General features: G+C 39.2%; 1 protein-coding gene across 1 annotated transcript in view; it reads left to right on the top strand.

Annotated features, from left to right (window-relative positions):
* The window catches only part of LOC126354816 (sodium-dependent neutral amino acid transporter B(0)AT3), a 517,077-nt gene that overhangs the window by 470,922 nt on the left and 32,029 nt on the right, over nucleotides 1–14,126 (top strand). The window contains exon 12 of the mRNA XM_050004755.1: nucleotides 5,890–6,153. Coding sequence (XP_049860712.1) covers nucleotides 5,890–6,153 — 264 coding nt within the window. The remainder of the gene's footprint in view (nucleotides 1–5,889; nucleotides 6,154–14,126) is intronic.

Below are 14,126 nucleotides of genomic sequence, written 5' to 3'. Positions count from 1 at the left end.
AGTAATTGCAATATGGAGAGCATATTAACACAACATTGTTGACTTCAACTGTTGATTCACAAATAGTGTCATATAGAGACACCTAAATGCAGTTCCCATGATCTGCATAGATAAGGGATACTCTTCAGTTAAGCAGGTGGCACTGCCTCATCCTCTACTAGACCCTGTCCAACCTAAGTAACATTAAATGTCTAACAGTACTCCACCAAAATATTCAGTGTGTTAAAAACAAAGTGCAACAGTTGGAAGTCGAATTACAAATCTTAGACAGCACTTTTCTCTGTATTACAGAGCACTGGTGTAAAGAAAGTTAAATCTTATATATTAATTTACCCTCATATGTCCAAGCATGTTCTTATTGCAGAAAAACAATGAAAGGTGGAGGATCATGTATTTATGTTAAGAATGGCATTGAATTTAAAGTCAGAAATGATATTATCATGCTAAGTGTAGACAAAGACTTTGAAGTATCAGAAATAGAGATAGTTGCTATAAATATGCCCAAAAAACTAACTATATTATGTGTATATCATTCTCCCAGTGGTAATTTAGAGGTATTCTTTTCAAAACTTATACAAAGCATTGACTCTGAAACATAATATCCTTTTGAGTGTGGACTTTAACATAAATACAACTAAAATAGATGACACCAGTAACACATTTATGAATATCCTACATAGTTTTGGTATATCATCACTAGTCAACTGTGCAACAAGAATAACCACACATTCATCATCGACCAATGACCATGTAGCTACAGATGTAGGCAGAGAAAACTGTGATGTACTTGTCAAAACCTGGGACTGTCTGACCATCTATGTCAGATTATAAAAGTAAAAGCTTGTATTAAAAAATAATCAAAACTGCATGTATATAAAAGAGTTTACTCTCCATCAGCTTTGCAAGAGTTTTCCTTGAAGTAAGCACATGAAAGTTGGGAAGGAGTGTACATAGAAACTAAAGTGAATAGCAAGTTCTCCAATTTTATGTCTGAGTTTAAATTAAAATTTGAAGAAACACTCCCTAAAGCATTAATTCCCATTGGAACACCCACCCACAACAAATGGATTACTAAAGGAATTAGAAAAAGTGTTCAAACTTGTAAATACCTAAACTCCATTAAAAAGGACAATAGTGATCCAGTTTTTTTGCACTACTACAGAAACTACAAAAGGATCTACAGGAAGGTACGCAACACTGCAAAAAAATCAGCCAATGATAGGTTCATAAATTTACCCAATAATAAAATTAAAGCTACATGGGCTGTAGTGAAACAAGAAACAGGGACTGTGAAGCAGAGAGGTACAAACACACAAATCAGGAACAAGGAAAACTTAGAAAGTAACTCGAAAGAAATAGCAAATTATGTGAATACCTACTTTAGCAGTATTACAACAAACTTACAGAAAATTTTTCCAAAAGGTGCTAATCAACAGAAGCATATAGCAAACCCAATTGTATTGCTTCCAATTACTGAGGAGGAAGTATACAATGTTGTAATGCAATTAAATAACAAAAACTCGGCAGGTTTAGAAGAAATCCCAGTGTGTGTGCTGAAAAAATGCATAAACGGTATCGAAGCTCCCCTAACAGAAATCATAAATGAATTATTCTAAACTGGTTGCTTCCCTGACTATCTGAAGCATGTCAAAATTTTACCAGTTCACAAGAAAGGTGACGTAGAAAACATTGAGAACTACAGACCAATAGCCCTATTGTCATGCTTTTCCAAAGTGATAGAAACAATAATGAAAAACAGGCTTTTGAGCTACCTAAGTAAATACTACATCTACATCTACATCCATACTCTGCAAGCCACCTGATGGTATGTGGTGGAGGGTACCTTGCGTACCTCTATCGGTTCTCCCTTCTATTCCAGTCTCGTATTGTTCGTGGAAAGAAGGATTGTCAATATGCTTCTGTGTGGACTCTAATCTCTCTGATTTTATCCTCATGGTCTCTTTGCGAGATATACGTAGGAGGGAGCAATATACTGCTTGACTCTTCAGTGAAGGTAAGTTCTCAAAACTTCAACAAAAGCCCATACCGAGCTACTGAGCGTCTCTCCTGCATAGTCTTCCACTGGAGTTTATCTATCATCGCCATAAAGCTTTCGCAATTACTAAATGATCCTGTAACAAAGCACACTGCGCTCCATTGGATCTTCTCTATCTCTTCTATCAACCCTCTTTAATACGGATCCCACACTGAAGAGCATTATTCAAGCAGTGGGCGACCAGCGTAGTGTAACCTTCCATTTATTTAGGATTCTTCCAATGAATCTCAGTCTGGCATCTGCTTTACCAATGATTAACTTTATATGATCGTTCCATTTTAAATCACTCCTAATGTGTACTCCCAGATAATTTATGGAATTAACTGCTTCCAGTTACTGACCTGCTATTTTGTAGCTAAATGATAAGAGATCTATCTTTCTATGTATTCACAGCACATTACACTTCAATTGCCATTCCCTGCATCATGTGTCAATTCGCTGCAGATCCTCCTGCATTTCAGTACAACCTTTCGATATACCACAGCATAATCCGTAAAAAGCCTCAGTGAACATCCAATGTCATCCACAAGGTCATTTATGTATATTGTGAATAGCAACGGTCCTACGACACTCCCCTGTGGCACACCTGAAATCACTCTTACTTCAGAAGATTTCTCTCCATTGAGAATGACATGCTGCATTCTGTTATCTAGAAACTCTTTAATCCAATCCAATCACGTAATTGGTCTGATAGTCCATATGCTTTTACTTTCTTCCTTAAACGACTGTGGAGAACTGTATCAAATGCCTTGTGGAAGTCAAGAAACATGGCATCTACTTGGGAACCTGTGTCTATTGCCCTCTGAGTCTCGTGGACAAATAGCGTGAGGTGGGTTTCACATGACCGTCTTTTTCGAAACCCATGCTGATTCCTACAGAGTAGATTTCTAGTCTCCAGAAATGTCATTATACTCGAACATGATACATGTTCCAAAAGTCTACAACTGCTCGATGTTAGAGGTATAGGTCTATAGTTCTGCGCATCTGTTCGATGTCCCTTCTTGAAAATGAGGATGACCTGTGTTCTTTTCCAATCCTTTGGAACGCTAAGCTCTTCTAGAGACCTACGGTACACCGCTGCAAGAAGCAGGGCAAGTTCCTTCACGTACTCTGTGTAAAATCGAACTGTTATCCCATCAGGTCCAGCGGCCTTTTTTTCTTTTGATCGATTTTAATTGTTTCTCTATCCCTCTGTCGTCTATTTCGATATCTACCATTTTGTCATTCAACCTCCTCTGCAAAGAGCAGCATGGTTTCAGGCCTGGTAGAGGTACAGAATCTGCAGTAGCACAATTTACAAAAACAGTTTTAATAGCACTAGATGCGAACAGATATGTAACTGGCCTTTTCCTAGCCCTGTCTAAGTCATTTGATACAGTTGACCACCAGAAGCTGTCGAATAAATTAGAGGCACTGGGAGTAAGGGGAGTGGTTCTCAAACGGTTTCGTTCATATATAGAAAACAGAGTACAGTCAGTAGAGATCATACAAGTCTCCAGTGGATCAAAGTACATTGACAAACATATATCTGAGCCACAATATATCAATATTGGGGTCCCTCAAGGAAGTGTGCTAGGCCCTGTACTATTTCTGGTGTATATAAATGATTTACCGCAACATATCAGCCATGGAGAGAAGATATTGTTTGTGGATGATAGCAACATAGTAATCACCAGTAAGATACCAGCACAAATGTTGGGAAATTGTACTGAAGTGCTGAGGGATGTTCACAAATGGTCTCAACATAAAGAAAACAAATACAATATGTTTTAGAATGAACAGAAAACAGAGTCCCTTAAATTTAAAACTAGATAACATCTCCATAGATGATATACCTACAATAAAATTCTTAGGGTTGCACATTGACAGCCAAATGAAGTCGAATGAACATGATATGAAACTCTCGGAAAAGATATCCACAACATGTTATGCACTTAGAGTCCTTGTATCTGCATGCAGTAGAGAATTTTTGAGAACTGTATACTTTAGTTATGTTCATTCAGTAATCAGTTATGGTATTATATTCAGGGGAAACAGTGCTCAGAATTTACAAACAGTATTCAAAATGCAAATGAGAGCAGTAAGAATTATAACAAATCAATCAATCAATCAAGCGGGCCCACCGCAGAGAACTTTTCAAAATGTTAGAAATTCTAACTGTTCCTTGTGAATTTATATTCCAAACCATAGTGTACATCAAGAAAAATATAAAAAATTATAGCACAAATAGCAGTTTTCATAACTATAGTACAACAACACGTCACTGTCTTCATCTAGACAGGAAGAATAAACATAAGACTCAAAATAGCTTCTTGTATGAAGGTGTAAAACTGTATAATAAACTACCACAGAAAATAAAAGAAGCAGAAAACATGTACCGCTTTAGGAAAAATCTTAAATTGTTTGTGCAGGAACACTGTTTTTACACTATAAGTGAATTCCTTACTACAAAATGATAGTAAATAGCTTTTGTTTCACAATATTTTGATAAGGAGCAAAAATGATTGTAAATAACTTATATGTCACAATGTTTAACTACATGTAAATAAAATAGAAAGAAACTTCCACATGGGAAAAATATATTAAAAACAAAGATTCCAAGACTTACCAAGCGGGAAAGCGCCGGCAGACAGGCACATGAACAAAACACACAAACACACACACAGAATTACTAGCTTTCGCAACCGATGGTTGCTTCTTCAGGAAGGAGAGGGAAAGACGAAAGGATGAAAGGATGTGGGTTTTCGTCTTTCCCTCTCCTTCCTGAAGAAGCAACCATCGGTTGCGAAAGCTAGTAATTCTGTGTGTGTGTTTGTGTGTTTTGTTCATGTGCCTGTCTGCCGGCGCTTTCCCGCTTGGTAGGTCTTGGAATCTTTGTTTTTAATATGTTTAACTACATGTAACAACAAACTGTATAAATATATGAATGTACGCAACTGAAAAGATCCATACCTTTTAAAATGTCCACGAATGCCTAAATAAATAAATCTCCACGTTTGTTCCCAACTTCCACCCTCCGCTTTGCACCACATCATTTTCAGTAGTTCTCAATGTCTTTAGTTATATTTAAATTTATAGTCTATTGAGCTACATCCACATTATTTTCTTGTTGGATTCTTATATTCTGCCTCCCATGTACCCCTTCCCACATCCCCTCAATATGCTAAAAGAAACTAACCTACCTCCACCTAGGTGAGCTGTCTCTGCCACTGAATTCCTATCTTTTACCCTGCAGTTTCTTATTATCCTTAGCTGTTTCTCCTCCTGACACACTTTGATTCTTTCGCATTTGACTCACTCTCTCCGTATCAGAAACCACTCACGCTAGTTGAATTACAATACCAAGAGAACACAGTGCTCTGTCTCTCTCTCTCTCTCTCTCTCTCTCTCTCTCTCTCTCTCTCTGTGTGTGTGTGTGTGTGTGTGTGTGTGTGTGTGTTCGTGTGTGCGCGCATGCGTGTGAAGGTGGAGAGGGCACATGTCACATCTTCATGTGTGATTTGTGTTGCAAATTTGAAAGCTCATATGCAATGTTAAGATCCTCATTACATGTATATTCACAGTGCAGCATATCACCCTACAGTGTGTGGTTATCATCAGTCATTTGAGAGTGTAAATTCCACAAGGAATTTTCAAAAACGATATTAATCCATCATTTTCAGACTGTTGTATTCATTTTCATTTTATCATGTTTCTTAATAAGATTATGGAGAAAGATATCCTAGATAAAGCCGACTCCATAAATATGAGATGCAGAAATGTATTATTGAACCAATTACACAAAATACTTATCTGTATTTGATGATCAAATAAGTTTCAAATTTGACTTTCAGGTTTGCTGATGACATAGAAATGATGACAGGCAAGAGGCCAGGTCTGTACTGGCTTATCTGCTGGAAATACCTGTCACCACTAGCTATGCTGTCAATACTTGTAGCCAGCTTTGTGGAAATAGCAGTAGATGGCAGTGGCTACCCAGCATGGGTTGCCAGCAAAGGAATAACGGAGCGCCATGAGTGGCCTGTGTGGGCACTTGTGCTTATTGCATTCCTGATACTCATCTCTGTTCTGTGGATTCCAGCTGTAGCCATATGCAGGTAAACTATTTTAAGTAGCAGTGTAAAGTAATTTACAGTAAAACATGAGATACTGTTGTAGGAAATTCTAAAAAAAATTGAACAGAGTAAGAAGATTGTTGCGCATATGCGCATTTGTAATAAGCTTTCCATTGGTGGGGAGGCTTCTGTGCCTCAATGATACAGATAGCCATACTGTTGGTGCAACCACAGCAGAGGGGTACCTGTTGAGAGGCCAGACAAATGTGTGATTTCTGAAGAGGGGCAGCAGCCTTTTCAGTAGTTGCAGGGGCAACAACCTGGATGATTGACTGATCTGGCCTTGTAATATTAAGCAAAACAGCTTTGTCGTGCTGGTACTGTGAACGACTGAAAGCAAGGGAAAACTACAGTCGTAATTTTTCCTGAGGACATGCAGCTTCATGGTTAAATGATTATAGCGTCCTCTTGGGTAAAATATTCCATAGGTAAAATAGTCCTCCATTTGGATTTCCTTTTCCTAGTGTACATAAATGATATAGAGCAACCTTTCAACTCCCAATTGGTAACCTATGCAGACGATACCTCACTGTTATTTCTTGGTAAACAAAATGATGAGTTAATGTTGGTAGCAACTGAGGGACTACGTCAAATAACTACTTATTTCCAAGGTCAAGGTTGGAAAATTAATATCAGTAAATCTCAGTTATTGCCATTTAAACTTACAAACTCACACCAAATCTCTATCAGTAACATAGGTGAAATTGAAGTAGTGGACACAGAAGGCTGCAGATTTGTAGGTATTCACCTAGATGAAAATCTAAGATGGGTAAACCATATCAAATTTTATGCAATAAAATCAGCAGTTCATTAATCTAATCAGCCAGTTATCAAAAGTAGTTCCACATCAGACATTAAAAACAATTTATTATGGAACCATTTTTGCACAGATTAATTACAGGATAGAGATATGGGGTTGTGCTGCCAACATACATATAAACAGCATATTAACCCTACAGGAAAGAGCAATCAGAATTATCCATGGATTAGGGTATAGAGATTCATGCAGGGAAATCTTTCTACATCATAAATATCTCACAGTCTACTCACTGTATCTTTACAAATTAATTATATTTTTTGTGACACATCAAAACAAAGCAACAACGTGCTCTGATATTCATGCCTATAATACAAGAAATAAAGACTGCTACTACAGACAAAGAACAAAATTAAAAACAACAGACCATAGTCCATGCATTAGTGGTCAAATATGGTACAACAGATTACCGAGCTCTATAGGGTGCCACAAAGGAAACTCATTCAAAGTGAGAAACTGAAATATTTTTTGATTGACAAGTGTTTATATTGAGATTCCAAGACTTACCAAGTGGGAAAGCACCAGTAGACAGGCACAATAAAATAAAACACAAACACACACACACAAAATTTCAAGTTTCGCAACCGGCGGCTGCTTCGTCAGGAAAGAGGGAAGGAAAAGGAAAGATGAAAGGATTTGGGTTTCAAGGGAGAGGGTAAGGAGTCATTCCAATCCCGGGGGTGGAAAAACTTACCTTACGGGGAAAAAAGAATAGTTATATACTCGCGCGCATGCACACACACACACACACACACACACACACACACACACACATATCTATCCATATATATATATAAATAAAATAGAAAGAAACTTCCCCATGGGAAAAATATATTAAAAACAAACATTCCAAGACTTACCAAGAGGGAAAGCGCCGGCAGACAGGCACATGAACAAAACACACTAACACACACACAGAATTACGAGCTTTCGCAACTGGCAGTTGCTTCGTCAGGAAAGAGGGAAGGAGAGGGAAAAATGAAAGGATGTGGGTTTTAAGGGAGAGGGTAAGGAGTCATTCCAATCCCGGGAGCGGAAAGACTTCCCTTAGGGGAAAAAAAGGACAGGTGTACACTCGCACACACACACATATCCATCCGCACATACACAGACACAAGCAGACATATTTAAAGGCAAAGAGTAAGGGCAGAGATGTCAGTCGAGGCGGAAGTACAGAGGCAAAGAAGTTGTTGAAAGACAGGTGAGGTATGAGCGGCGGCAACTTGAAATTAGCGGAGGTTGAGGCCTGGCGGATATCGAGAAGAGAGGATATACTGAAGGGCGAGTTCCCATCTCCGGAGTTCGGATAGGTTGGTGTTGGTGGGAAGTATCCAGATAACTCGGACGGTGTAACACTGTGCCAAGATGTGCTGGCCGTGCATCAAGGCATGTTTAGCCACAGGGTGATCCTCATTACCAACAAACACTGTCTGCCTGTGTCCATTCATGAGAATGGACAGTTTGTTGCTGGTCATTCCCACATAGAAAGCATCACAGTGCAGGCAGGTCAGTTGGTAAATCACGTGGGTGCTTTCACATGTGGCTCTCCCTTTGATCGTGTACACCTTCCGGGTTACAGGACTGGAGTAGGTGGTGGTGGGAGGGTGCATAGGACAGGTTTTACACCGGGGGCGGTTGCAAGGGTAGGAGCAAGAGGGTAGGGGAGGTGGTTTGGGGATTTCATAGGGATGAACCAAGAGGTTACGAAGGTTAGGTGGACGGCGGAAAGACACTCTTGGTGGAGTGGGGAGGATTTCATGAAGGATGGATCTCATTTTGGGGCAGGATTTTAGGAAGTCGTATCCCTGCTGGAGAGCCACATTCAAGGTCTGATCCAGTCCCGGGAAGTATTATGTCACAAGTGGGGCACTTTTGGGGTTCTTCTGTGAGAGGTTCTGGGTTTGAGGGGATGAGGAAGTGGCTCTGGTTATCTGCTTCTGTACCAGGTTGGGAGGGTAGTTGCGGGATGCGAAAGCTGTTTTCAGGTTGTTGGTGTAATGGTCGAGGGATTCAGGACTGGAGCAGATTCGTTTGCCACGAAGGCCTAGGCTGTAGGGAAGGGACCGTTTGATATGGAATGGGTGGCAGCTGTCATAATGGAGGTACTGTTGCTTGTTGGTGGGTTTGATGTGGACGGATGTGTGCAGCTGGCCATTGGACAGATGGAGGTCAACGTCTAGGAAAGTGGCATGGGATTTGGAGTAGGACCAGGTGAATCTGATGGAACCAAAGGAGTTGAGGTTGGAGGGGAAATTCTGGAGTTGTTCTTCACTGTGAGTCCAGATCATGAAGATGTCATCAATAAATCTGTACCAAACTTTGGGTTGGCAGGCTTGGGTAACCAGGAAGGCTTCCTCTAAGCGACCCATAAATAGGTTGGCATACGAGGGGGCCATCCTGGTACCCATGGCTGTTCCCTTTAATTGTTGGTATGTCTGGCCTTCAAAAGTGAAGAAGTTGTGGGTCAGGATGAAGCTGGCTAAGGTGACGAGGAAAGAGGTTTTAGGTAGGGTGGCAGGTGATCGGCGTGAAAGGAAGTGCTCCATTGCAGCGAGGCCCTGGACGTGCGGGATATTTATGTATAGGGAAGTGGCATCAATGGTTACAAGGATGGTTTCCGGGGGTAACAGCTGGTTACCAAGCCCCCACAGAACGTATCTCTGCCTACGTAGATCAACACCTTCTACATCTACATCTACATCTACATCCATACTCCGCAAGCCACCTGACGGTGTGTGGCGGAGGGTACCCTGAGTACCTCTATCGGTTCTCCCTTCTATTCCAGTCTCGTATTGTACGTGGAAAGAAGGACTGTCGGTATGCTTCTGTGTGGGCTCTAATCTCTCTGATTTTATCCTCATGGTCTCTTCGCGAGATATACGTAGGAGGGAGCAATATACTGCATTACATGCAGTCTCCCATCCTTCATCAAAGACACCAACCACTTTCTCGAACGCCTGGAATCCGTACCCAGTCTGTTACCCCCGGAAACCATCCTAAGGGAAGTCTTTCCGCTCCCGGGATTGGAATGACTCCTTACCCTCTCCCTTAAAACCCACATCCTTTCGTTTTTCCCTCTCCTTCCTTCTTTCCTGACGAAGCAACTGCCAGTTGCGAAAGCTCGTAATTCTGTGTGTGTGTTTGTGTGTTTTGTTCATGTGCCGGCGCTTTCCCGCTTGGTAAGTCTTGGAATCTTTGTTTTTAATATATTTTTCCCATGTGGAAGTTTCTTTCTTTTATTTATATATATATATATATATATATATATATATATATATATATATATATATATATATATATATATTTTTTCAGAGACCTACTGCTACATAACATTTATGAAACACCCGTAAATACAACTGTTTCATAATACCTCTGCTGCCAGATAACCTTCCACCATTCTCATGCAACAGTATTGACATTTGACAGTACTGTTGCTTTGTTGATGGCAGTTGGTCTTTTCACTTGAATACCACCTTCAACTAGTTTTTGCACTGTATTGCTCTTTAGGTCTATGTTGTGATCCCACACATGTTGCCAAGAATTCTCTTGTTATTATGACATACAGAGTTGCTTGAATGAGGGTTATTACCTCAAGCTCTAAACATCCTTAATACAGTGGCTGCTACATGTATTCACCTCAATACATCAAAGTCAAGATGACATATTGGATCCAATAACACTCCAAACCATAATCCGACATGACATTGTCCACTACGAATCACAATAATGCAGCCTACCAGATTGTAATCAGCATATTAGTAACCAAACATATTTGGCCTTTGTTGAAGCAGGAATCACTCAAAAAGACTCAATTTTGGTGTGTGAATAGAGATGTTCACATGTCCATTGACACCAGAGGCTCTCATGGTTTCTGGGCATTTAAAGCCATACAACAGAATTCACATGAATTATTAATTCTCCCTTGTTATGTGTAAGACCTATAAGCAGCATTGTAAGAATAAGAGAATGAAGGTGGAAGCCAGCAATAATATCCTTTGGAAGATCACTAGCAGTATGTGGGGCTCTCAACTTCAAATCCTGAGAACAAAAGTGCTAGTGATATGTTGCAGTGTTGCAGAGTATGTATGCCCAGTCTAGTAAAATTCCATATACAAACACAGTGGCAAGGTGCTAAATGAAATGTATAGGCTTATTACAGGATGTTTGAAACTTGTGCCACTTGTAATACTCTACCAGATCACTGGCATAGTGTCACCAGATTTTCATCATCAAGTAGTTAAGTAGTTGCCAATGTGGAGGGAACAAATCAGGCTCGACAGGAAAGCCATCCACTATATGGATACATTCCAGCAGCCCCAAGTTTCCTCAGTATCACTTATGTCTTGCAAATGACAGCAACTGTGGACCTCTTAATTTGAGAATAACTCTATCTGTTCTCTCCCTCTGAAACTCTCACACATGGGAATGAACACTATTGGGTCATGTGGAGATCACTCAGCAATCTTTGTTCTGGAATATCAACATCTAGAAGTAACCTCCCAAAATAGCACTTTGGCTGTGCAGAACCACAGACCATGGAGCACCTACTGGGTTGTCAACTATGTCCTGCATTTGGGCAGAAGAAGTCCTTCTGGTTACAGAATCATATGCAGTTGCAACATTCTGGTCAAGAGGAGTGAAGCTTGATAATTTTTTCTTTCATTTCTTTGTAATGGCAATTACAGTGTATTGTATTTATAACTTGAATATAATAATGCACCCGTTTCACAAGTCCATCCTATGGCAGGTGGCATAAAACTGACAATGCAGAAAGATCCACACTTGTAGTAGTTCAATATCATGCTAGAATTGTGGATGAAGTTGGACAGTCAGTTATAACAACTAAGTCAAGACAGTAGTTTTCCTGAGAGTGGGGTCATTGTACAATCTCTTCACTGCTGGATTTGTCTTCCATCTATGCAATGGTTCCACACACTTCCGACCCACCTCCCCTCCCTTAATCATTTGACTAGTTTCACTGTTTCGATACAGGTCACCACAGTTTCCTCTCCAGTGACAACCCCCTTATCTCATAGCACCACTTGCACTCAACATCGTCCTTTATTTATGTTATATATTCCAATCTCCATCTTCCCCTAAAAAAATTGCCCACTGTGGCTCCATGGAAAATATTCTCCGATGACTATGAGATGTGATCAAAAAATAAAGGGAATTTTTGCTTTCTTAAAGAGTCTTTATTTATTCATCAACATCAGCTTCATCTCCTTCAAAGTAATCCCCCTCAGATATAATACACTTGTGGCAGCACTTTATCCAATCTTGGAAGCACTTCTGGAACTCACTTTTTGTTATGCTATTTAGCTCCTTCAAACAATCTGTTGATGCCATTTCATGGTTCTCTTAAGCTTCAGGAATAGAAGGAAGTTGCATGGAACTATGTCAGATGAATATGGTGGTTGAAGTAACATGATGAAATTCAATGAATGGCTTTGTTACAATTCTGGTAATGTCTGTGGATTGCACCACGCAGATGTCACAAAACTTGCAGGCAGTATGACTTATTGATAGTATTATCATAAGGTAAGAACTCATGATGTGCTATCCCATCATAACTGATGAAAACAGTGAGAAGTACCTTGACATGTAATCAAAGTTGTTGCATTTTTTTAGTCTTAGTTCTTCAGACAGTTTCCATTGGGACAACTGGGCCTAGATTGCAACATCATACCCATATACATGTTTTTTCACAATTTATGAGTCTTTTGAAGTTCTAGATTGTTGTCAGCTTCATTCAGCAATTCCTGAGTGATATCTACACAATGATATTTTTGCTCAAAATTCAACAATTTCAGAACATATTTTGCTGCTGCACATTTCATACCTAAAACATACCAAAAAAATTGCTTGAAATGAACTAAGGGATATGCTGACAACAGCAATCTCTCTGATGGTGATTTGGCAATTTTAGAGAACCATTTTCTTTACCTCTTCCACATTGTCATCACTAACTGATGTATTAGCGGGTGCAGGGCAGTCATTATATTCACTGCCTTCTCAAGCCTCTTTGAAACATTTGCTCATAGTAGATTTGCCAAAAGCCACGGTCAGTGTCTTGAATGTATTTCTGCCCTTTATTCCACTTCTTCAAGCAAATTTAATGCAAATTCATTGATCCATCTTTTTCAAAAGTAAAAGTTTGGCAAGCACTTGCAAAATGCTTGTCTTTGACAGTCAACTATAAACTAAATATTCAAAACAGCTGAAAATATAGACATACATCAGAAATCAGGAACATGTGAGCACATAAGATTAAAAAACAATTGAAAATAAAGTGTAAGAGAAATTAAAAAAATTGTAGTTACTTTTTGATCGCACCTTGTATCATCTTGTTCCTTTTTCTGATCAGTATTTTGCACACAGAGGTGTCTCAACTATTGTTTAGTGTGGTGGCAGGAAGCAAATCCATTCATTGTTTGAGCAAACAAACCTATTGTCAGTTGTTTGGGGGATGAAAAAAATCTATTCACTGATTTCATTGAATTCATTATTCAGCAAAATTGTTAAGCAAATATGTTTACTGATAGTGTGGGAAGGGGATAGGTGGTACTATGTGGTTCTTCAAAGAGAAACAATTCATTAACACTAAATGTCATAAATATGGGCTCAGTTTTATAGGTCCTGCTTCTTGGAAATAATTTCATTCATTTAATATTGAGAAAGACATATCACAGGTGAGAGGACATTAATTCTAAATTTCTCTGAGACCACCTACAAACTGTAGTTCAGATTTTCTTTAGACTGGAATAACAGCTGGCCATTCATAAACCTCTTACTGCTATTACTATTCCTGTTATTACTATTCCTGTTATTATTATTGTTTTTATTATTGCTAATTCTACTGTTTTAGAAACACTGCATCACACCTTAACGGAAAAAGAAATCATAATTTCATTGTAAAAGAAGAAGGCAGTTACTGTGTTTCATTTTATACTCTAAAGTCTTACATACGATATCCAAATTTGACTTTCTGTTCCACAGTCTGAGAAATGAATTATTTCATGTCATCCATAAAATTAATTTTCCCAGCTGTGACCTTGTTCATAATGAACTTGTTCTTGATAGACATGAAGGAGACAGTGGATGTGTCTTGACTGTGTCATAGTTGATCTTAAGCAAA

Source organism: Schistocerca gregaria, chromosome 3 (assembly GCF_023897955.1).
Source record: "Schistocerca gregaria isolate iqSchGreg1 chromosome 3, iqSchGreg1.2, whole genome shotgun sequence".
In the NCBI taxonomy this organism is placed as follows: domain Eukaryota; kingdom Metazoa; phylum Arthropoda; class Insecta; order Orthoptera; family Acrididae; genus Schistocerca; species Schistocerca gregaria.
This window is presented reverse-complemented; position numbering and strand designations above follow the sequence as displayed.